Source organism: Cyclopterus lumpus, chromosome 9 (genome assembly GCF_009769545.1).
Source record: "Cyclopterus lumpus isolate fCycLum1 chromosome 9, fCycLum1.pri, whole genome shotgun sequence".
Lineage (NCBI taxonomy): Eukaryota > Metazoa > Chordata > Actinopteri > Perciformes > Cyclopteridae > Cyclopterus > Cyclopterus lumpus.
Genome location: NC_046974.1, coordinates 15,208,176 through 15,233,316, shown reverse-complemented (window position 1 = coordinate 15,233,316; position 25,141 = coordinate 15,208,176). Strand labels below are relative to the sequence as shown.

General features: G+C 42.2%; 1 protein-coding gene across 4 annotated transcripts in view; it reads left to right on the top strand.

The window, feature by feature from the left end:
* Positions 1 to 25,141, top strand: part of kiaa0825 (KIAA0825 ortholog) — a 105,394-nt gene that overhangs the window by 15,731 nt on the left and 64,522 nt on the right. For all 4 annotated transcript variants that reach the window (XM_034540695.1, XM_034540694.1, XM_034540696.1 and 1 more), the window contains exons 7-16: positions 5,830 to 5,997; positions 7,432 to 7,514; positions 7,665 to 7,922; positions 12,012 to 12,289; positions 13,564 to 13,714; positions 15,723 to 15,913; positions 17,508 to 17,714; positions 18,064 to 18,174; positions 20,007 to 20,146; positions 22,585 to 22,764. In XM_034540695.1, coding sequence (XP_034396586.1) covers positions 5,830 to 5,997; positions 7,432 to 7,514; positions 7,665 to 7,922; positions 12,012 to 12,289; positions 13,564 to 13,714; positions 15,723 to 15,913; positions 17,508 to 17,714; positions 18,064 to 18,174; positions 20,007 to 20,146; positions 22,585 to 22,764 — 1,767 coding nt within the window. The remainder of the gene's footprint in view (positions 1 to 5,829; positions 5,998 to 7,431; positions 7,515 to 7,664; positions 7,923 to 12,011; positions 12,290 to 13,563; positions 13,715 to 15,722; positions 15,914 to 17,507; positions 17,715 to 18,063; positions 18,175 to 20,006; positions 20,147 to 22,584; positions 22,765 to 25,141) is intronic.

Genomic DNA, 25,141 nt, shown 5'->3' with positions numbered 1-25,141 from the left:
CTGCATGTGCATCTAACTGTGTGTGTGTGTGTGTGTGCGTGTGTGCGTGTGTGCGTGTGTGTGTGTGTGTGTGTGTGTGTGTGTGTGTGTGTGTGTGCATGATTTTCCACAGTAAAAGTTGCAGGTAGATAATATTTATCGATAGAGACAATAACACACTTTTCACTTCAACAATGTTATTATTTATTGCTCATAATTATACAAATATTCATGCTCTGAATTAGCGAAACCTTTAAAAGTTTGGATTATTCCTTATAGAAACCAACGACACGTGTGCAGTTTTCCTGTGTTTATTCCTTTTTCTTTTTGCCCTGTGTTTGTGTGGCTATGAAGTTGGATATACATGTGCTCATGTGTGTTTTCAATCACCTTTTAGCATATGTCATGTGAACATGACTGTCTGCCCATCTGTTTTTGAGTCGATGCTAGTGTGTGTGTGTGTGTGTGTGTGTGTGTGTGTGTGTGTGTGTGTGTCTGTGTACTAATTGCAGCCTTACTGAGAAAAATGTGTGATCTAGAGTCATTTATTACCTCCCTTTTAAAGATACATCATTAAATTACCATATGGCTTCAGTAATGTCCATACATATGAATAGGACATTGTAGGACATCAAAAGCTTTCATTCCAGCTTGTCTGCATACACACATACAATGTATTCCTAACAGTCGACCACAGGGGTGGAGTCGAGGTTGTTCATAGACTGTGCAACCCCATTCTGATAGCGCTGATTTGAATTCCACTTTCACTAATTTCCCCATAAGACGACGTCGGCAGCTCCCAATAGATAAAAAAAGGATTGAGTTTGAACATATATAGAAAACACATTCACTGCCACCGCACCCCACCCTCCTCGCCCTTTCTGGCTCTTTGAACTCTTTCTTAGATAATGCAGAGCAGCCTATTCAGCGGGGAGAGAGGTTCTGTGGTGACTCGAGATAGAGCTGAGGCTCTGACTGGCATTGGAGGTGCTTGTGGGGATTGAGGCTGCTTGGGAATGGCGTTTGTTAATATTTATTAAGAGCAGCTCCTCACTAGATCATATCCCTGCCTGAGTTTATACACACTGTCAGCCAGGGACATGCACCCGCATGCTGCCATGTAATTATGGGCTAGGTAGGTGTGTGTGTGTGTGTGTGTGTGTGTGTGTGTGTGTGTGTGTGTGTGTGTCTGCGTACAAGTAGGCATGTGTGTAAATGTGAGGCTTCTGGTTTATGGATGATTCGTTTTTACTGTATGCTGCTGCCTTTTTATTGTCCTTGCAGACAATGACAAGCCTTCTTTAAGAAAGTTACCCCACAGTACAAGTGGTTGTTTACTAATCCTAATGAGAAGAGCAGGGTCTTTACTCTCTAGTTGTGTAATGTGTGCGTTTGTGTGTCAGTGTTCATAATGCTCTAAATCATAGCTCCAATGAAATCACACAGAAAAATATGTTTCATGGCCCTTGAGAATGTGTATTAAACATGCCATTTCTTTGTCCCCCATTTCCTCCGAGTGGTCACAATGGCTTTTGTGTATCACTCTTGAAAAGCTCAAGGATATGAACATTTTCCTGGCACCTTCTATTGAGAAAGCACAGACAAAAATGGCTGGCTCATTGAGAGCAGCCAGCACTTTGTGATGAAGAGTCGGTATGATTTGCCGAGGGCTTGAAAACAATAATGCAAACAAGTGTACTAAACAAGTGGTTTTTAATGAAATGCTCCCATCAAGACAATACATTCATCCTTGTTCTTCATCCCGGGAGCCCGGGTCAAGTACGTTGAGGAAGCCACACACATATTAACCCCTATCTCACTGTCACTGCAAAGATAACCAGATACACAGACAGACACAGAAGTGGACAGAGAAACACACATATAGTACCACAAACACACCACTTTCACCACCACACATCCTTCTTTGTAAGGCAACTTAATTGAGATATCAAATATTACAACTTTCCCCTTCTGTGAAGGGCAGGTGGCCCCTGCTGTGGCCTGGTTGGACAGCACCCAGGGAAAGGGCCACAAGAGACCAGGGCTTGTGTGGTTTTGTGTGTTTATGTATGTGCGTGCATGTGTCAGTGTGTATTGGGGAATCGCAGCAGGAGGCTTCCCATAATAATTCTGTCTGAGTGAGCAGTGGGCCGCAACTGACGAAGAGGACCCCAGCTGTCACAGGGCCTAGCGGGCGGTCCACAGCGGCTCGTAGCCTTCCCACATACACACACATACATACACAGACGTACCCCAAGGCACCCACAAGACCCTGCTTGACATGCAATGAACACACAAGATGGCATGGATACACAGACAACACATGCACACAAAGAAACACACAGGAGTGCTCTACAGCACATCGCGTTACACCCCAAGAGCAAAGCCCCATAATGAGAATGAAGAGGTGCACGGACATCATGGGGAATGTAGGCGAAAGGATGTTAACAAAAACAAGATAGAAACAAATGACTTTGCTCTTTTTAAACTTTTTTTATCTGTATAATTCTGTTTTAGGATTTGTATGAAATATGTATTTCCATCGTTCAAGTCGTGCTAAACTTGCATTGTCTTCTGAAATTCGCCGTTTTTATCCATGTATTTAATGAAACCAAATGCTGGCATCACCTGTAGGGGGTGTTGTACAACACACACATCAGCACTAACACAGATAGCTCCTCTTAACATATTGTGATCACATGACAAGAGACTGCATGCCAGTCTGGTAGTGTGGTAAGAGAGAGGCGGACCAGTCCGCTGATGGTCTGATTTAGAGAGACAGAATTAGCAAAAGAGAGGAAAATGAGGGACAGGAGGATGAGAGAGAGAGAGATACTGTGCTGGAGAGAAATTAAATCAGTGGCTGAATTATTGCATGATTGCCCATTCCCCAAAGACTTGGGCATCATTTGGTAGAAAGTGTCTAATAATTGGTTTTCGGCCATGTCAGACACATGCAATTCCCCTTACTAATGGCTCTGTTTGGAAGAACTGGGCCTCCTGGGTCAGAGAAGGACAGAAAATAGCCAGACGGCAAAAAGAGCCCTTCGCCCTTCTCCTTTTTTTCTCTCTCAGATAAACGAGGGAACAAGAGAGAAAGAGAGACACAAGAAGGAGAGTGTGTGTATGTGAGCGAAGAGGAAATGAAGTGGCAATAAGTGCAGCCAAAGGGGAAATGCTCTTCACCGCGAGTTTAATACATCAGACTGGGGATTTGGCAGCCCGCCACACAGCAATTGTTTACCTTTTTGCTCACTGGCTGCATCTGTTCTGTTTTGTAAACGGCACTAAACTATTCGCCCGTAAACACCGGAATCAATAACAACTGCTAAGGGAATTCCCTTATCCCGCCCCTCCCTCTCTTTCCCTCCCTCTCTTCCCCATGTTTTCATCCCTAACCACCACCCCTTTTCCTTCCCCTAGATCTCCTCCTTTCTCCCCTCTCTCTCTGTTCGCTGCCAGTCAACAGCAGTGTGTGTATGTGTGTGTGCGTGTGTATATGAGAGAGAGAGAGAGAGAGAGAGACAGTGTTGTGTAGCTGACGGTGGATCCCACAGGAGAGACAATACTGATGGCTCGCCAAAAATACCTGCTCTGTTTGTTTTCTCCTTTTATGTTACATTTTTGTCATTGTTAAAAGCTACAAACTGAGACTGGCCACTGTAGACCTGCAGAGTTTGGTGTTTTCAGACATTTTCTACAATGTTTTTTGCTCCATATGACACATAAAGCCTGTAAACATGTTGAATGACATTTGCGGATTTACTTTAAGGGCTTCTGATGAGATGCATACTGCTTTTATGGTTATCACCGTAACAATTGATTTTCTTTTTGTTCATAAGAACACCCTCACACTATAATGTCATATGGGGGAGCTTATATATAAACATATAATTTTTCCCTGCTTTCAGCACCAGCTTTTAGCACCTGTCCTCCCTTATTGATTCTCAGTACATTGACCTTAGGTTGAACTATTCTGCCTGCTAGTGCCCTTCCTCATTCTACTCTATGAGACATGCCATGCACTACGCTATATGACACACCTGGGTGCTTTTAAGCACACCCTCTCCATCAACCGGCTATGAGAGCCTCCATTTGGCCTCACTGTTGTGACAAAGGTATAATGAGGTTTAGATGGCTGTGTACTAGACTGCTATGGCTATAAGGCTATTTGGCTAGGGAGACAACTATAAATACCTATATCGCCTGGGCGCCAGAGCTCGATGAGAGGCTGAGGTAGAACATTGCTAAACATCAAGGTCATGTCCGACTACTTAGAGTGTGAGTTAGTGAGCAAGTGAAACAGTCATAGGGTCACAGGTTGAAGGAATGAATGGTTACAAAGGAGAGAGAGAGAGAGAGATGATGCTCTAGAAAAAGGTGAGTCTCCAGATGAAATGGTGGTTAATAGGTGCTATGCTCAAATGAATGCCCAACAGAAGGTGCGGTTGGTTTGGGGGTTGTAGTGATAGCTTTTTAAAGAATCCACTAGCTCTCTCCAATGTGTTCCTGTATAATCAGGTTGAGATTGTTTACTCTTGAGTTGTTGACACTTTTAGTTTACCCCCACATTGAGTCACGGAAGGCTATGTTGATTTGCTAGTGACTTCAGAAATAGACATGATTGTTGGTGCGTGCGTGAATGTGCAAGCCGGAGAATGAGGCTGGCACGTGTGTGTCAGCCAGGTCACGCATGTACACATGCAGAGCGAGGTAGTGTCTAGCACAGGCTCCCACTGGACCCCATTACAGAGGAGCTGCCGAGTGCGGACCAATGCAGCTTAATCACACACGCACACAACGCACAAATGCATGCACACACAGTCAAACACACACCGAATAATTACACAGGTATTCACATGTGATTTCAGAGATGCGTGCACACACACTTTCACATAAATACATGAATACACTAAGATTTGCAAACACTAACAAACTTGAGGTCAGAATATATTCCACAGAGTCTGGTAGCAGCGTGGCAATTATCCTGCAAGACTGACATGTGCAAATGTGTGTGAAAGTGTCTTCTACAAAATCAAGTTATTCATAAAGACCTGCATTACATGCACATAAACACACATGTGCACACCCGGCAGACACAAACACTCATCGACTCTCACTCATAAACACTCATGTAAACAAACACACATGCATACACACACAGATAGAGTCAAGACCTCATGCATGATTAAACCAGGCATCCTTGGGGACAGTGGGTTGTCATATTGTTAGATTTTGTTTAACAATATAGCAAAATTACGTTAGGATCCAGAGGCGATAATGTTACAATTATTGGAAAAGAGCCCCCCCTCTTCTTTCTTTCCTTCCCAACACTCAATCATCTCTGTGCTTTCAGAGTCAAGGCTAATACTGAGCTCATCCATTCCCAAATGCCTTTGCAGTAGAGGAGCTCATTTAAGCGGACACACAAAAGTATTTGTGCATGTGTCTGGGAGTATGGCAACGCATCTCCCAGCCGCCCATTCTCCAGCTTAATGCGGAACATCCCCCGGGTGATGGCTTTGGCAGCCTCCAAAATGGGAAATCCATATTTGCCGAGGGGGTCATCGGCGGGTTAGGGGAGAAAAGTTTGTGCCGAGAGAAAAGGATGTGCATGTGTGACTTTTCAGGGAGCAAAGTTTTGCATATTTTTTCACTGTCTCTTTGTTTATGCCGTGTATTGGGAGAACATGAATGGGTCGATATTTATAAGAAGTGCCGTGCCAGGCAAGACTTGAGGGCAAACTGTAGCGCAGTTCTCACTCCTCTATATCTTCGTCAGTCACGTGTTCACAAGCGTAGGCGCTGTTTATTTGTCCTATTTAAAATAATTTTTCTCCCCCCTCACAGCGCCAATGGAGCTCCCAATGAAAAACAGAAGCTTCCGGTTAACTTTACACCAGCTGAGGGCGTTAACCCAGCTAGCATGCACCCTGCTGGGGTTTGAGAGGATGGTGAAGGAGCTGGTCACTAATATGACCGTCATTGATTGTACAGGAGAGACTCCCTCTGTAAAAGGTATGACTCCATCCATGTGTGTATAAATGTTAGACATGTAACCAGGGCTGTGGCTACCTCCGAGAACATGATCTCTTTACTTCTTCTGGGAAATTAGTAGTAACCTGCGATGCAGATTACATTTACAATTGTATGATTAAACATGACAGATACTAATTCAATATTCTCCTAATCAAATACTTTTAAAATGAACAATTTTAAGGCCAAAGAAATATTCTAATATGTTCAATGTTTTCCCACAAGAGTGTTTGCCTCACAGTGAGGAAAGGGTTCTGAAGCAGTATTCAGACTATCAAGTAGACAGCTAGATTTAGCTGAAATGATCAAACAGATAATGAATGATTAGATAATTAGACTTTTAGTTATATTGGGGGGACCTATGTAGTTTCAGCCCTGCATGTGTGTGTCTCCACACACACACACACACGCACACACACACACACACACACACACACACACACACACACACACACACACACACACACACACACACACACACACATTGTTACATGTAGGGAATCTGAGTTGTGTCTGAAGAAATTTTATTTTAGTAGGGAATAATCTTGAGTATTATATACAGTAAGCCTTTAGTATCCTTTTCCTCTCTCCCCTTTGAACTGCCGCTCCAGAGATGTTAAATGAAAGCTTTTGGTGCATGGAGTAATTTCCATAAAGGTTACATTTACAAAAACAAGATTTACAGAAAGGCTCAATTTACAGAGAGGTAAACAGCCTTTAAAGGGCAGTTATCCAAATCATTAATTCCAGGCAATCAAACGGCTTAATTACCAGAAATTCATCAGATGGGCTTAAAGGTCAAAAAGTGATGCGCTTGCTGCTTCCTCCTTCTTCCATTCCATGCGGTCTTGTTTGCCTAAATTGCCTCGCCTGGGGTCTCACTCTTCGCCTTCTGATTAAGAAATTGTGGCAATGATGTTCACGCTTTTTAATTGCAAACCAGCCCAACATCCTGTACGCTTGTCTTCATGTCCCCCCTACATCTCCCCGTCTCCCCACACATCAACACAATCTCCCCTCATGGAATTACCCCATGTGGTTGATGCTATCTGGGTTCAAATCAAATCTAAGCCCCAAATGTAGACTCGTAAAGCAGTTGCCATTAGAATTTACTGCCTTGTGCTTCTCCCTCTGAGACATGTAGTGATACAGTTGCTTTCATGTCACTGCACTTTGCATTTAGTCAGGCCCTTAACACATAATATGATACATTATATTATGTGTAATACGGGAATCTCAGAAAACACGGTACTGACTATCCATCCCCACAAAACTTTCCATTTTTGTCTCGTGAGTTTCTGAATCATTGATGGTCCCTGTTGAGATTTCTCTGACATTATTTGAGAGCTTTACCAGGCACAGTCACTGTTTGATGTCTTTAAAGATTTATTAAATGATGTTTGCAATGTTATTCAGGCATCTTGAAAAAGAACAGAGAGGAATCAGATGTGACAGATGGCAAGACATCCACGGCAGAAACACTTCTCCAAATGCCACAGGTGAGACTTTTCTATGTGTACATGTTAAGACCACTGTGAGCAAGTTTCTGTGCTATTACAGCATTAATTCAGGCTCGCTATCATTTATCATTTTAAAACCGGTAAGATATCCCCTTCAGCATTCCAAAATTAATTGGCTGTTTTTTGCAGGTGCAGGTTTTGGAGTTTGACTGGAGGTCAGCATTCATGGGGCTGGTCCCTCACATGGCACATTGTGTTAAAGTGGTGCTGGATGATGTTTGTACCAGGAGTCTACAGCAGGAAGAAGCCTTACATTCTTCAGGACATACCTCCATCACCCTGAGCCGAACTACAGGACACACTGCCATCGCAGCCGGCAACTCGCATCTCAAAGAAGACTCCTTCTACACCTACTCAGAGAGAGAGACTCCCAAAATGATAGCCAAGGTACGCCCAGTTTTTTGGTAGGATATATTTACAAATGGTTGTGAAGCTGACTATTAAATGCAATCACTGGTGTTTTTTTACTCTTATATATGTTATTCCTTAAAAGTATGATATAGTTATGTTAAGAAAGTGACACAGACATACCTTGCAAGTTACACAGAAAACCAAAAACGGGGAACCTTGTCTGACCTCGCTTTTCCCATACATGGTACAATCTGTAATCTTAATGTAAACAAAGTTGTAGACTTGTTAACAACATATAATACAAAACATCTGGAATGATTGATTGATGTTTAAGTAAAACAATACAAATCTGTTAGTATGACAACAATCCACACATGAAGCTGTCTCTCTTAATCAGGACCGTGCACTAGATCCCCTTCATCAAAATTGTATTCATGAAATCATTTCTCATACATTGCAACTCATACTTGTTAACAAGCCAAATACAAGTCAAAATGTATTCTCTTGTTTACTTACCTTTTTTATATTTACATATATTTTAAATGTAATATTTCATCAATTTAATTAATCCCTTATTGGGCTGTCCCCAATATAGAGATGGGGTTCTATGCCTGGGCTTCACATGCAATTCACATGTTAGACCATTTCTACCCTACCAACAAATACAAACACTAGAAGCCACTGTTTTTCTCCCACACAATTGATCACATCCTTCTGTAAAATGTAGCTGGTCTATGTTCGCACAAACTTAAACACACACTCACAAACACTGTAAGAGCCAAATATGGTAATGAAAATATGTTACTCTGTATGTACACTGTGTGGCACTGTCCTGAGGTCCTGTGCTTAGGCATATAGCCAATCAGATCCTTATTGACGTCAGGTATTGGACCCCGGAGAGGGCAAAGGGTTATGCTTCTAACAACCGAGTGTTAATTGTTGGCATCGAGGGACCGGGTTCATGTTATACCATGGCTGAAGATGATACAATTATCTTATACATCACAACATGTCCGTGGATCATTTATCCAGATCAAAGTGAACGCAAGGAAATTGAGTCTTAACAAGAGTGTGTCAACCAGGTCAATCCAGAGGGAAAAACCCCTGAGTAGCCCAAAGTATCAGACTCCTTTAACAAACACACACACCTGTTTAATACCCACACCCTCTGCATGAGCATGCATTGCCATACACTCCTGGTTATCCTCCTTTATTAGTATTTTATTTATTGGCTGAACAATGCAGGTCGACAAACATCCCCTTGACCAAAGGGAGATTAATGGGTAGCCATAGCGGAAAGTACACCCTACAACAGGGAGCCCAAATGATTCGGGCATGACACAGTTGACACCCTGGATCAGAAAGGGCCATAGAAAGAATCATCAGCATTACTTGAGGGGAGGACTCTGAGAACAAAAGAGAGACAGGGGGTAACCAATAGGCAATATGGGGGATATTATGAGGGAAAGGTGTTGAGTTGGGGAAAGTATAGGGTATCCAGATGATAGAGGGATGTCTCACAAAGAGGCCGGGTCAGAGAGCAGGATAAGGAAAGGATAGTTTGAGAGACGAGATGAGAAGAGAGGTCCTGGGAAATGGCAGGGAGAGGTTAGGGAGACTTTTCTCAGGAGGAAGACCAGAGTCTGATGTGAGACCGTGCTTAGTGTCTAACTCGACAACGGTTCTCCAATGCTGCGAGCTGGACTTCCATATAATTACTTCCAATTAGAATGACGCTGTCCTGTTTTTGTTGTTGTTTTTTAACAACTTTTCTTTCTGAAACTTTCTGAAACTCACTTTCATCCACGTCTTTTAACTCTCCTGCTATACTCTCCCCTGCACTACACATTGCACAGACTCTTATCATTACTTGCTCACCTCTTTCTCCCCCCCTTCTCTTCTCCTCTAGCCCTTTTACACTGACAGTATGTGTGGCTCTCATTGCTAACAAGTGTCAGAATTTGTCTGTGCTCACGACCTGTACAACATATTTATGTGTAGGTCAACGCTTCAAAGATGAGAGCCTTTTCAGCCCAAAGGTTATACATGCATGCATTTGCATTCAATAACAGCGAGCTAGACAGACATCCAAGACGAGACCGTTAGATATTATATGTATATATATTTTTACCCCCTCTGTCCTTTTCTGACACATACTCTAGTGTTTGAGCAGAGAGCAAATTACTATACAAGACATAAGCATGAAATATTGCCAGTTCAAAGGCATTATGATGGATCAATATTTCATACATTTATATTCATATGTTCCTACCTCAATCCTCGCTTTTCTTTCATGTGAACCCACTACACTGTCTGTATTACCATACATATACAGGCTGCGACGTTACTGTTCACCCATCAAGGTACCTTAGATTGTATACTTTTTGTCATTGGCAGTCAGTTGTGAGTTAAATGCCAAATTCAGTCGGTTCAACAGCTGGAACTCGCCCTCTTGTCAGAACCTGGGATTGAACTTCCCTTGTTTGGGTGGGCCTTTCTAAATTAGGATGTACTTCTCTATTAAAGCAGCAGAAGTGCCTTTTCTGTATGCAGACTTCTCCTGCATGTTCAGTTCCCCAAATTGTACATGCACAAACAGGCCTCCCTAGCAACTTTATACAATCTCTTTCACCTTGCTGCAATGGTCCTAGTGGGATTCTGGGCTTTGATCTTATCTAGTTAGATTTCAGTCTGACTTCCGTGTGGATGCATGTGTGTGGTTGTTTTTGTGTGCATGTGCCGCTGAATGTCTGCTCAGTGTGTGTGTTTGTGTCCGTGCACTGTATGGGTATGAGATGCTTCTCCAGGGCCTCTCCATCACTCTGCTAATGCTGAGTGCTGTGTATGCCTCTGCTCTCTCTCTCTCTCTCTCTCTCTCTCTCTTGCTCTCTCTCTCAAAGCTAAGCTCCTAATGACTACATCCAGTCAGATATTGACTTCATTGGCCAAACGGCCATTGTTCACAGGCCTTTTAACCCCTTTGGAAGCTTCGAGAAAAGTGAGTAAAGAGATTGTGAGATTGTCAATTGTGTACACACACTGGAGCCCCGATCTGACAGAACGTCGAAGTCCCCAGCTCCTATAGTGAATCAAGTAATAGAGTGCGTGACTCTAGAAGCAAGTAACACATGCTGTGATTGATTGATTGACTAAACTGGCATAGAGTTTTCTGAGTAATGGTGAGTATTTTTCCCCTCAGTGTGACCTGGCGTGGTAGCATGAGGGACATGTGCTCTGTTTTAAGTCTTTTTAAGAATCTGCCTGACTCATAACTCACATGTATAGGTGTATACATTTGGCGGTGCAGGAATCTCACACACACATGATGACTCCTTGGCACTTGCCGGATCATCTTTCGCTGTTTTCAATGTGTGTCAATAGGAAGCACATGAGGTAGAAAAGGCAGTGGTGTCAAGGTGTGCATATTGTTCTCTGCCGATATATCAACGGTACATGTTGCTTTTTAAAGAATACATATTAAATGGTATGTTTCAGTACATGCATGATATGAGTTTGTTTTGTGCAGAAGTTGGCAACACACACACACACACACACTAGAAGAGGAAGGATGTTGGCAGCCCTGACCCTATAGGCCCTTTTCAATGACAAATGTGGATGAATTAATTAAGTCTTACTTGTTGCTCAGTCAGTTTATAGAAATAGTAATAGGTATTTTCCATTGCTGAAACAGCTCCATTTCCCTTCTTCACTTTCACCTTCGCCTGACCTTTTCTTTTTCTTTCCTTGCATTACATCTGAATCCCCACCTCTGCCTACGCGCTGTAACATTTTAGCTTGAATGTGGTGAACATGATATATGCTGTTATAAAATTAGACAAGTGCTGATGTACTCTCAGAATGAAAGGTTTTATTTGACCTGATACCAATTATGTTAAGTTCAGCAGCAAAGTTTATTTGGAGGGAATGTCTTTAGACATCTGTATTCTACAAATGCATTTGTAATACTCAGCTCGGTCTTGAATCCTTGTCATTCTGATGATTCCTCGCAAATGTTCCATTATTTATATCTAATGAAGTCGCTCTCTGATGTTTTTCCTCTTACTGACATTTCCCTTCTGTTATTGAGATCATCTTATCTTGTCTTTGCCTTCTCTCTCCCTTCAGTTCTGTGGAGCAATCCTGACTGAGCTGGATGTCTTACTACCCTTGGCAGCAGCCTGCCGGGAAAGCTCTCTCCTGGAAGTGCAATCAAGCTTTGTGGAGGCATGTAGCAGGGCAGTGTTTGCCATTCTGGGCCGTTTGCAGGAGAGGGCCCTTGAGGTACCATCCTCTGCACCTCTGAGGAACCTGCCTGCTCTGCTGGCCACTTGCATTTATGTGCACCAACGACTGGAGCACTACCATGCCAGGCTGAGAGATTCAAATACTACTGCAGCTAAAGTGTAAGGAGAGGGTGTATGCAGGCGTGTCTGTGTGTGTTGTGTGCTACGCATATGCGTTTGTTTCACTACATCCTCTCTATCTGTCCCTCCATCCACTACAGATTTCATTGGATAAAATACAGACATTTTTATTGTTTATTGATTGAGTCTGGTGACCTCAATGAACAACTTGAAATGCAGTTTGGGAGTCCCACACTTTTATGTTACAGTTATGGCTTTCAAGAGGAACAACAACATTACAATTGAGCCGTGGGGAACATGTATGTCTGTGTGAGTGAGCGATGCTGGCTGGCTGCACTAATCAGTAGAAACATGGAGATTAGTCACATTGGCAAATGAGGATTTTACTGTCTATATTTCATAATCACAGTACCAATACATGTAGTTACAATAACAATACAACACTGATTTATAAACCTACAGATGGTGACTGTAAAGGGCATCAGGTTATGTCAAAATGATCACACAGGCCTTGTTTCCAACATCCTCATCTTTAACATTACTCAATCATTTCCAAACTGCTGTCAATTTCTCCACAAACAGATAATAAACAGAATTGCATTATAAACCGTTGTGCCACAGACTGAATCAGTGTATCTCAACTTACTCCTGTTGTTTTTAAATATATATTTAGGTAGATTCCTTTTTCCAAAATCCAAATTGTGCCAAATTGTACTTTTTAGAATAAGAAACAAAAAAAGAAACAAAAAAAGAGTAGAAATGATTGACAGAAGGTAATGACGCCCATATTGTGTCCACATCTGGTGAATTTTTATGCTCCATAATACCCCTTTAACCTTTGCTCTCCACACATCCCCTTTTAAAGGCATCTCTGGTGCCCTCAGTGCTGCTGTTGTCCCACCTCTGGCCCTTTGCACCCCTCCACCTGCACTCCCATCGTGCCCCTCCAGTCATAAAGCACTTCCCTCTCTCTACACCATTCAGTCCCCCTGTTTTTACACCTCCTGCACCCCTGTTAAACTCGTGCCTCTCTCTGGAAAGTATCAAGGCTGGCAGATTTAAAGGATTCGAAATGTCAAACTTAACTTTTAGAATAAATCATCAGCTCTTTCATGTAATCATCTCACTTCATGTTTGTTTGATAGCCCCCTGAATATACAGTAATCAAGTATGCATCTGGATTACAGGATTGTGCACTATTGGATTCTTGACCCCAGCGGTCCCTTTTTTCTTTCTTCAAATACAATATGCAGCATATATTTTGTATTTTCTGTCATTATCGTTAAAGGTTTGTTTCTCTTCCCCATGCCCAGAGCCCTGACCCTGCTGCCTATTCAAAAGTACCAGGATACAGTGGAGGCCTTTAGAGACCAGCTGACCACATACTGTATCCAGGTTTGTTCCACCTGCATTCTTCAAGATGCAGAGAGTCACCACTGGGCTGACCCCAAACCTTTCTATGAGGTAAAGTGACACACATTTCCCAAAAACTAGCAGGTTGAATTTTCTTTTCCTTTTAAGAACCCTAAAAATTACTTTTCCTCACCATGCTAAAATCTTAAAATATAATATCTTCAACTGTCATACACTTCTCTAAGTTAAAGTTTTTTACATTTAAGATGTATAAGTGGAGGCTGTTTGAGTATTACTTATTTACCCCAAAATCAAAAAGACTAATACATAAAACATATGCAGTATTATCTGGTGTTGATTTCATTCCTTTCATTGTAAAAAGTAGAAGTTCTAATGCCACGTGTCTCAGTCGACTTTTTCTGTAGATTTGAGGAACTCTAGGAATTATACTCTGGAGCTTTCTCACTTCTTCTTTTCATTCCCACAATACACCTTTACCTCCCACTCTCCCACTTCTAACCAATCCTTCTACTCAGAGCTCCTTGAGAACATCTGTGGTTTCCATGCTGCCCTGGGGGCTCCAGGGATTCAGCTGTCTGAAGTCTGCAGTCTACACTGGGACTGTCTGGAAACAGCATAGGGCCTCTGAAACTCCCTTACCTTTATGCCCTTAAACCAATCTAAACCTGCTCTCTCTTTCATACTCTACCCTGCTTTTGCCTTTTATTCCCCTTTGTTCCTTCCTCCTTCCCCGGGTCACTGGTGTCAGACAGACCTGCTGTGCGCAGGTGTGTGCTTTTGTTCAAGCAGGCCTGTGTGCGTCTGTACAGATGAACGTATGTGTGGTTGTGCAGCAGCATCTCAGGATGTGCATTTCATTTGGTGTTTATGTATGTTATATTGTGCAGTTGGATGCATAAGGTTTCCATTTTCTGGATCCCCAGCCCTGTTTCTTGGCTCCTTTACAGCTCAGTGAGAAACCCTTATTTTCTTTCTTTTTGTTATATTACACTGATATTGACACATGAATGGTTGTTGGCAGAGAACTATTTAATATGCGAAAAAAAGAACACATGAGGTCAGTTAAGGCGATCAAAAGGAGTATGGAGCATGACCTTGGCTACCTTCTCTTTCAGGATTTTGCCTTAAGAGCCAAATGCTACAATTCATTTGAGAAAGAAAAAGATGTTATGAGTTTCCAATCCTTAGTTCTTCATCACAGAGTTAGTTCTCTAGTTAAATAAAGTTTGACTTGAGAGAACGGATTAAAAAAGTCCAACCACACATATAGTTGTGGCTGCTCTTGTTTTGAATCCAACGTCTGTTACCACCGGCGGGGATGGCGGCCTAATCCCGGACATAGAGCTCGGTCACGCTCCCCATCAACCACCGATCCCTAAATGACTGCCTCCAGGGAGGAGAGGAAGGGAGAGGAAGGAGAGAAGTAAAATATGAGACAGATGAGGTGAAGTGAAGTGGGAAGAAAATGAAAAGGGACTGTGGGGCATGATTAGTTTGAGGACCGTCGGAAGTTTTGCGTCTGTCGGTATCTCCGCCACACATGTTCGATCCGCTGGAGCAGTTCATTGTTGAAGGTTAAACAGGAGGAGTTTGTGCCAAGATAATAATCTATTTTCCTTCATCAGTCCTTCCCCCTCTCTCTCTGTCTGTTTGTCTGTCTTTCTTTCTTCTCACTCTCACTTGTCTTTGCTCACTTTATTCAGGGAAGTTCTCAATGTTTCCCCTTCTCTCTTTCTCTCTCTGTATATGTGAGTGTGTATGTGCGTGCAAGTGTGTATCGTGATTTGTTCTCCAGTTCAGGACTTTAAAGTCTAAAATCCCAGTGGGGGAAGAAACCCAGGTGCAGAGTGCAGGTGGCGTGACCACTGAGACATTCTGGTGTTGACAGACCTGCCTCTCTGTTTCGCTCTCTCTCTCTTTCTTCTCCTTCATGTTTCCTCTCTCACTCTCTTTCTATTCCTCTATTGTTCTCTTCCTCTCGACTTGTTTTTTTTTCTTCTCCTGTTTTTGCTTTACTGTCAATATCCATATCACAATATATCTTCATCATCTGCAACCTCTCCCCGTCCCCCCTGACATCCACCACTTTCTTCCACAGGGTGAGCGCTGTTCTTTCTCGGTGCAGATGTGGTTCTACTTCCTGTGTGGTCTCCGTAGCGACCTGTGGGCGGTGCTTCCAGCAGAGATGGCCAAGGCGGTGCTCGGCCAGGTGCTGTCAGAGACCTTACAGCTGCTGGTGCAAAGATATGCCAGGGCCCGTCCTTCATACAAGAGACACATGCAAATCAGGTACTCCATCACTGTGTTTATCTTAGTTTAAGTTATTATGTGGGCACCTACTTTTTAAAAATGACAAACCATCAAGTGCCAATTCACAAGGCCTTATCTGTAGACCATGCGGAAAGTGAATTTATGTATAAATGAACATTCCTGACCATTTTTGCAACAAAAAAAAAACATAAGTTTGATAAACCACAACTTAGTTATATTCATGTGTAATTGAAAGCATATAGAGGCAGAGTTAACAGGCTATCTTATTTGTTTAATTTCCTTTAATCAATAAACAATATACTTTCGGGAGAGTTAACAGCTTCTCGTCTTTGGCGACTTAAAATAAAATCTCCCATGTCCCATCTGTGGGTCCCAACCCTGGCTTTGGGATTGACTGCTCTATTATGTGCCATACATAATTTGGGCTTCTAAAATTACAACATATAATGGGATGGTAATTTAGAAAACAATCTCACCAGAAAGTCAGTTAACTGTTGCTTTAAGGGCTTCTTGTTTGCCTTGGCTTAACAGTTGTCGATCAAAGTTTACTCTTGATTATATCTGAGCTCTAGCTCTAGAACTGCTATTAAATGGACCTTGTGGTGAATTTTGTTTTCTCTATCGCTGTTTGCAAGTTCAATTTTTGTACCCAGGAATGATATTTGTTTTTTATCAAAATTAAAAATTAAAAACCCTGACATGTCAATGACTATAAATTGTCTGTGTATAACTCTGCTTTTCTCTTTTCTCATTACCTTTCTCACATGTATTTGTTTAGCCAACATGAATTAATTAATGAATATAGGCTTGGCTATACATAATGGAATAGTGAAATGCTAAATTACATCAGAAGTCCTAGAGAGCCCAAATGGTTTAACCTCTCACTGTTAGCCTAGATTCACTCAGTTCCTATCGGTCCAATGCTGGAGGTGGTCTGACAGAGTGTTAGCACGTCATAGGCCCACTCTTTGTACAGGCTCAGGGGATCATCTTCTCCATCCTCCTCCTAACAACTGAATGAAGACAATGAACATGTGCATTGTACATTTGTAGCACCGCAGGATGTCAACACAAAGCCTGCTTTATGTTGTTTCCGAAATGCAGGCGTTTCTAGAGGGACTTTTGTATAGTGTAAGGATAGCCAAAACAGATGGCGTTTCAAAGTTTCCAGTTTGTGAAGCACTCACATGGGTAGTACTCTTATACCTCACCTCGCCTGTATCGGCCCATCTCTTGGTGTGTCTAATAACAATCTTGGCCATGGGAAAAACGAGCATAAGGAGATGAGAGATGATGAGCAGCTCTCCGTGACCAATTGAGGAAACAGATTTAGGGGCGTATAAATGTAAAAGCAATGACTTTTATTGTGAAATCCAAAGCCAGTAGTATACTTTCCAACAGTAAAATCCCCAGGAGGTTATGCTATCTGACTAGCTGTGCAATGAGGCTGTTAGTTCATGATGTATTGGTGTATGCAGCCTTTGAAGACAGGGATTTTGCTTGCAGTGCCTTTCTCTATTCTTTGTGTGCTTTTCACATATTCCTACAGATCTCATCTTTTCTGTTTTCATCTATACATTCACCGTTTCTGTTTCCTTACTCTGTGTTTAAGGTGTGACATTACAGCATCGTTGCTATATGTGGAGCAGCTGATGTGGAGTGTGTGTAAAAGTCCCGAGGCCTTGGTGCGCTCCAATCCCTCTACAGCAATTGCCATAATAGCGGGCGGATCAGACTGGGTGTACCAAATCCACAGCCTGTGTGACCAACTCCTGACAGTCCTTGTCATTGTCACTGCACCTCTATCTTTGCTGTATAGGTTGGTATGCACAGTATGTTTTGGTTATCCAACCTTAAGTTAAAGGAAAATATGACCTAGACAGACCAAAATGTTTTATTTTTCATATAACCCAAGTTAAAAGAGGTAGTTACATGGTCATAGCCATTCACTCTGGACTCTTATGTCAGAATTGACCATGATTTGGCCCCACATTTGACTTAACATGACTTGGCTGGCAACTTTATGTAAAATAAAAGAATATGCACACAGGAGGATGCGTTTGGTTTAATGATATCATTGCCTGAAGAATTGTGACCACCAAACAAGAAATATTTTTAAATAAAGATGAATTGTTTAAAATTGCTATGTGTGATCTCAATTCTTCCAGGATTTTTATGAATAATCCTGAGACAGAATCCACGCCACATCAGCCTGACAGCCATGATGTCCACTGGCTGAATGCTATCAACCCCGACCTCTTCTCAGAGCAGGCCATACGGTATGTAAAATACATCCATCATACCATCCATCACCCATCATACAGTACGTACGCATTAGCAAGTTTACATACACACACACTCTGGTATGCTAAGCCGACACACACACCTCCACCCACTGTATAAAAAAACATATGTGTTTGTGTGTGAGTTACAGTCACATACTGTATGTGCAGATATATTACCACACTTAGCCATTGCTCAGGGCTTCAAGCTAGAGTTGCTGTGGTAATAAAACACAGATGCAAGCTGAGAAAGAAAAAAATTATAAATAAACTTCTGTAGCTGCTGACACTGATTTTGTTTATGTTGATGGTTGCTGAAGGCTTTACACATGAGGCGTCAACAGCGTACACTGTAATGTGCGTGTATGTGTACATGCATCCATTCACGTGTACATGTGTGTCCAGTTACTGTTGCACTCCAAGCTGCAGTCAATCACCCCCCACCCCAAACCTGACTCCACCCTCCTCCCCTCTCATCTACCTCACTGCCAGAAGTGAAGTCATGCGTGCTGATGGAGCACAAATCAAACTCTCATCCTTCTAAGTATTGAAGAGCTGAAATTAGTTTATTTTTATGACCTCTTTTTTTCTTTGCTCCTACCTCCTGCCTGCATGCAAGGGGCCAGGGGGCCTGCCGGTGGCCTAGGGCCAGTTCCACAGGTCCTCATCCAGGCATTGGCCTCTGCGGCCAGATCTCTCTGCAGTCCATTAAAAAAAAAAAAACATTGTTATGGTTATTTAATAAAACAATAATAAAACCATGATGTACATACATAAATCATCCAGCATTACAGACTATAAAGAACGTATCTGAAGTTCTGTTCTGGCCTAAGTATGTTTCTAAATATTCCCACATTCATGCATCTTTCTTCTTGCCTTCGTGCGTATGTGTGTGTGTGTGTGTGTGTGTGTGTGTGTGTGTGTGTGTGTGTGTGTGTGTGTGTGTGTGTGTGTATGTATGTGTGTATCTGTCTCTCTTGGTTCTGTAAGCTGACCCTGCGCTGTAGCCGGGAAGATTTATCAGAATAGTTAAAAGAGGATTTCTTCTGGATTTGCAGTCCTAGTGACATCATAAATTGCAGTGTCAGATTGAGGCATAGTTTTCCTCAGTCAAGCAGCAGGGCGCCCCCTGCTCTGGCTTTCTGGCTCAAATGGAATGGTTCATTTCTGTGCACACACCCCTGCTTTCCCTCCCACCTCCTCGTTCTTAAGACAAACTCTGTCCATTCTTTTCATTAGATTTTATTGAGATGTATAAAGTAATATGCAGGCACACACATTTCAGCATGCCCTCACACTTGCACACATATAATCACAAGCACAGGCTCTGAAGGGTGCACACAAACACACACACACACACACACACACACACACACACACACACACACACACACACACACACACACACACACACGCACCAAGGATACGGCTCATTACCCACAGCTGGCTGCAGCCTCTTGGTTATACACAAGATGTAGGAGGGGGGTACTGCTGTATATTCATGTATTTGGCTGTCTCCCAAATGTTAATTTGGTTTTAGCTGGCCGAGATTAGAGCTAATTCCTTCCCGGTGCACACTATAAGTAATCGAGAATCAAGGCATTTGCAGACTAATCTTATATCAGGAGTGAGTGACACTGAGGGAAGTTACCACTGTAGCATAAACACTATTTTCTCCCAGATTGTCATCCAAGACAGCTGTGATTTCAGTGCCTTTCACTCGTGAAGCTCTTCCCTCCTTTGTAGTCTCTTGCTAAATGGACTGCTATCTGTATACTCACCTGACACTGCAGAACTGTCAACTTTGTTTTCCTTCCTTCCACTCTCAGAGACGGCCTTATGGGCCAGGCAGCCTCTGCATGTCAGCTGAGGCTGCTGAACTCTGACCCCGGATGCAATCCCAAGTTGCTGCTGCGAATGCTGCTTTACAATGACTGTCACCTGCCCAGAATTCTCCTGGAAAACTCTCGTAAGTCAGTTTTTTAGGTGTACAGGGTATGTGTTAATGGATGATGGAAACAGTGTATGTGTGTGTGTGTGTGTGTGTGTACATGTGCTGTACATGCTGAGCTGTCATTCCTTGAGCCACTTTCATTAATATTTCCATTTTTATAATACTGGATCCACAGAGTCGATCCCCCAGGGGCCATGTGTGGGATGATGTTTACCAATGTCTTAATTATGGTGCTGTAAGATCCTAAGCGAGTTATACAGACCTTAGATGAGCTCTATCCATTTTATGAAGTTATCATCAGCATCTTTGCCATCATCATCATTTTCACCTTGGTCACCATCATCACTAAATCAATAGAGAGCAGTAATAAACAGAAAACAGGCCCAGGCGGAGCACACACGCTGACCTTTAAAGATTTTCCCTTCGTTCTTCTCCCCTCCGCACCGGCAACAGTCTAACCTTTAAAGACTGTTGTGCACTCGCACATTAATTCACATTATAGCGACCTCATTAATAACAACTCTCACTGTCTCGTTCTCCCGCTCGGTCTGAGTCTGGCTCAGAAGCTCTGCAATGCTTCTCCCCGCGCGTTGCCGTAAATCAACGCTGGAAGCGCTGACTCTCGCGTGTTATCACGGTGACGGGCTAATTAACCAGGAAGCAGACAGACAGAAGGAACAGCTTGCCTGAACGCACTCCCACAAGCCACTGCATTTCCCCATACATTTATATAGCGGAGTGTTTCTCGCTGCTGTTGAAACACTAGGACAGTATTTCTTATACGCTAACTCTATTTCATTAACATTTTTCAATTGCGTTGTTGCTCTGTGGCCCATTTCAAAATACAGTAAATCTGCCTTATAAAAGCAAACTAATTTGCTTGAGAGCTAGCTAGCAAGCTAAATTACCTACCCATTGTCTGACAATTTGAAAATGTAACTATTGCAGACAGATAACACCTCCTCCACATTTACAATACAATAGACTACAATTATTATGCACAACGCACCCTCAATCAGAAAACACACACACACACACACACACACACACACACACACACACACACAGCCTTTTTATTATCATCAGCATGTCTGCTTCCAATTAAAGAGGTTTGCAGAGAGGGCCCTCGTGACTAGTTGACTGGCTGTCCGGAAGATAAACAGGTGTATGGATTGGCTATGTATCAAGATTGGATAAGCTGAGAGACGGAGAGCGAGGGAAAGACAGCGAGGACGTTTAGAAAAAGAAATCACCATAGAAACACAAACACAAACATATTGGAATGATTGTGTTCTGCAGAAGTAGTGGAAAGATATGTGTCAGCACACTGTCATCAGTTTTTTCTGAAGTCATCTGCTGCCCCATAATAGGATCATTATTAAAAGGCACATTATGTTTTCTAGAAGACTGATTGTAGGTCAGGTTGGTTGACCGCTTTTGAGAGTCTGTGTTAGATGTGTTATTGTGAAAGAAAACGAGAGAGCTGTAGAGTGACACTTAAAGAGAGACAGAGAGATAGATATTATGAGTATATCATCTGGACCTTGAGTGGTGGCAGTGCTTCCTATCTGCCTCTTATCAAAGTGGATGTTGTTACTGTCGCTGTAATGCAGCAGCTAATTTAGCCCTGGTATCTTAAAATAGTCCAGCATTAGTCAGAAGGAAGCTGCGCTGCCCTCCATCATTGACTGCTGCTTGCATAAGCTCTCCCATTCAAATATATGTCATCTCCCACACAGCAGACTGACAGACTGCTGGATGGCTGCCGCCTCTGGAGCAACGGGCCTTTCCTCAGCAACCCCTGTCAACTGAACACACACACACACACACACACACACACACACACACACACACACACTTGTAAGCACACAAAACACATATATAGACATCCATATGGTTTCCACAAGCACACACCTCTATCCTCAGCCCTGTGCTCAGACAGCAACCCCCACAAGGACACCCTGTCAAAACCTCTTCCTTTTCACTTCCTGTTTCCATGTGCTGCGGCGTCTTTGAAATCTGTTTTTTTTTCGGTCTGTTTGTCTTTTCGCCATATAACACAGATGGAGGGTTTTTCTTCCCCTTCTATTTCACAATGCCTTTTGTTCACCCTTTCTGTTAACATGTGTCAGGTTGGGCAGCCTTGACATTTTCCAATGTGTTTTTGTGCAAAGAAATCAAGATGCTGTTTCATAGGATAGGGTTTTATATCTTTCACTCCCAACCTCAGATTCGTAATTCAAAAAACATTCTGATTTTACACTCACCTACACACACCCTAAGTGAGAACATATGTGCATATGAGCAAGCCTCTTCATCTCGTTGTGTATCCTGTTGATTGAGTATGTGTGACAAATGTTCATGAATATCAAGATTCCATAAATCTTTTGACAATTTGATTGCCCACACTTTTATTTGTATTGTGAGCGTCTCACTGACTCTTTTCTTCTCAGAGTTTTGCCAAGAGAGCTGCTTAGAGATGTCTGCGGAGAGCTGCAAGGCAGGAGAGGACTTCAAAGTCGCATTGTTCAACCTCTTCAGTTGCCTGAATAATGTTCCCAAGGCCTTGACTCAGATCCTTCAACCATACCTGGAAAGGTCACACATATGGGAACATCTCTATACACTGGCAGGTAAAGTAGAAACCAGCTGCTGCATAATGTTGTGGTTCAGGAGTCCTTACAGACTATGCCTAACCTTAAAAGCTAGAGTGCTTTTGTATATCATAGTACTGCGCTAAACTATATTGTGTAATATAAACTGAAATACTGTTTTTGCATTATTTATTATTATACACTAAAATGTTTATTTGTTTGGACCAACATGTGTTTTTACTGCAGGAGGGCAGCTTTAAAGCTGTATTTTCATAGCTCATTTGTTCAGTGCTATTTGATTTCTAGGTCAGTACACCTGTTCTGTTTATTATTTATTTTTCACTAGGAAGTGATGATAAAATACCAATTCAGGATCATTCTCACTTTTTATTAATTTAAAAACAGATTCTCACATCTTCTCAAAATGTATTAGAAATGTTTCTAAATATGGCTGCCCATATATCATTTGAAATGTATATAAAAAAAGGTCAGTGTTGACATTGCATGCACGTGAGCTAAAGCATGACTTTAATATACTGTCACAAAGACGGCAATTACTCCCCAACTCTTTCTTTCCGCCTCTCTCTGCTTTGATACAGAGCTTAATAAGAACCCCTGTTGAGTATGGAGCCCTTTTTGGTGGTGATTTTGATATCCTGGGTGAGTGGTAATTATTGTAGCATAAATTAGGGTGATTGGAGAAGAGTATTTGGCTGGAGACAGAGCAAGGGAGGGGTCGACAGAGGGGAAGAACAGAAAAGAAATTCTGAAAGTCATCCAATCATCGTTTATCCTCACAGGGTAATTAGGTTAATTATTGGACTCTACCAAATCATTGTATTATAACTTTGGTTACAGGATACCCCTAGTGCCATTTCTATTTAAACTGTTCACTGAGTCCACTTTCATAGATTACGTTGAGAGTTTCACTATTCCTCCACTTACACTGATGTTTCATCACACGGTAGCAGGTTGTTTTGAATCAATACACCAGTCAATACGGTAGCAGGCGGTATAAAGTCTGAGAACCAAGTGACTTTGAAAAATAGGTCTAGGTCTCACCTGCCACCGAGCGCGTCTCCTTCGAAAAGCTATATCATTTTCTGTTCCGCTCTCCTCTTTTTCTGTGGGTCTGAGGTCACACATTTGTTAAACGTCCCTGGAGATTTCAGTGCACTTCCAAAACCTTCAGAGCACTATATCTCTATGTCATAGCCTTTGGTTTTACAGCTGAAGCTGTAGGAAGTTTATGGGTGCCATACAACTTCACGCTGTAGCTGCTCTGCTATCAATATGAGCGGGATATGAAAGGGCAAAGCGACGAAAGACATAGTGCACCTGGAGAAGGTATTAAGAGTTCTATTGTCAGACCACCTGGGTTTGATCGATTCAAGTTGGCATTACTCCATTATTGTGTAGATATTTCAACAGAATACCTTTGCACTATGTGGCTGTGCAAGCTATTCTCTGTATTTTCTCATTGTTCAAAACATTTTGTATTTTGTGACGCAGACTGTGTGCGCTATGACTAAGGAGGACTATTACGTAACCCACTCTAATTTGGAAGCAATCATAAAATTTGATCTACCCTTCATGTTTTATGTCAATAATATGGCATGTCTGCTAGTTTTTGACAAGTTTACAAGTTCAAACTGTTTATGATTTAAGACCTAAACTATATTTTAATAGAATCGTATTAAATGTTAGTATAAGGCCTTATCTTTCATTATGTACTGAGAGATGTCTGTACTGCATGACTACTTTTAAAATCATTTAAAAGAGTTTTTCGTGCAGTAGACAACTGCTTATTAAATTCAACTGGACATCATTATCTGCAGTTGATTACTATTCATTCTCTCAAGCAACTAGTCGGTCTGTCAGATGGCACACGTACCATTGTAGGACACAGCTACATTTAAATGAGTCAATATAATCTGTTTCATCTGGCTTCAGTTCTTCATATAGACTACACAATATCAGCCGGATTTTACCCCGACTTGCAGACACAGGGTGTCGGCTCAGATTGGAAACGGAAATGTGTGTCAGGCACAGCAATGGATCATTTTATCCCGTGTAATGTGTCATAGTGGACAAAAAACGACATTGCATCTGTGACCCCTCACAAAAGATATTTTTTAAACTTTCACACCCTGTTGCCTCACGTCCATGACTTTGACCAATAGGAGCACAGGGTCCTCTTCCACGCACAGCTGTAAAGATGGCAAAGCAAATAAGTAATGGTGTTGTGGGTGCTTCTAGGTGGAACTGTGAAACGGAGGGAAGTTTGATAGGCTTTCCCGAACGCAAGACAGCCAGCAGCATACACTCCAACATTGTTTGTTTACATCTTTGTTACTGGAAGTCGCTCCTTGCCCTTCTTTTCTGATTCCTAATTCCTTTATTTTTGTCTAATTCA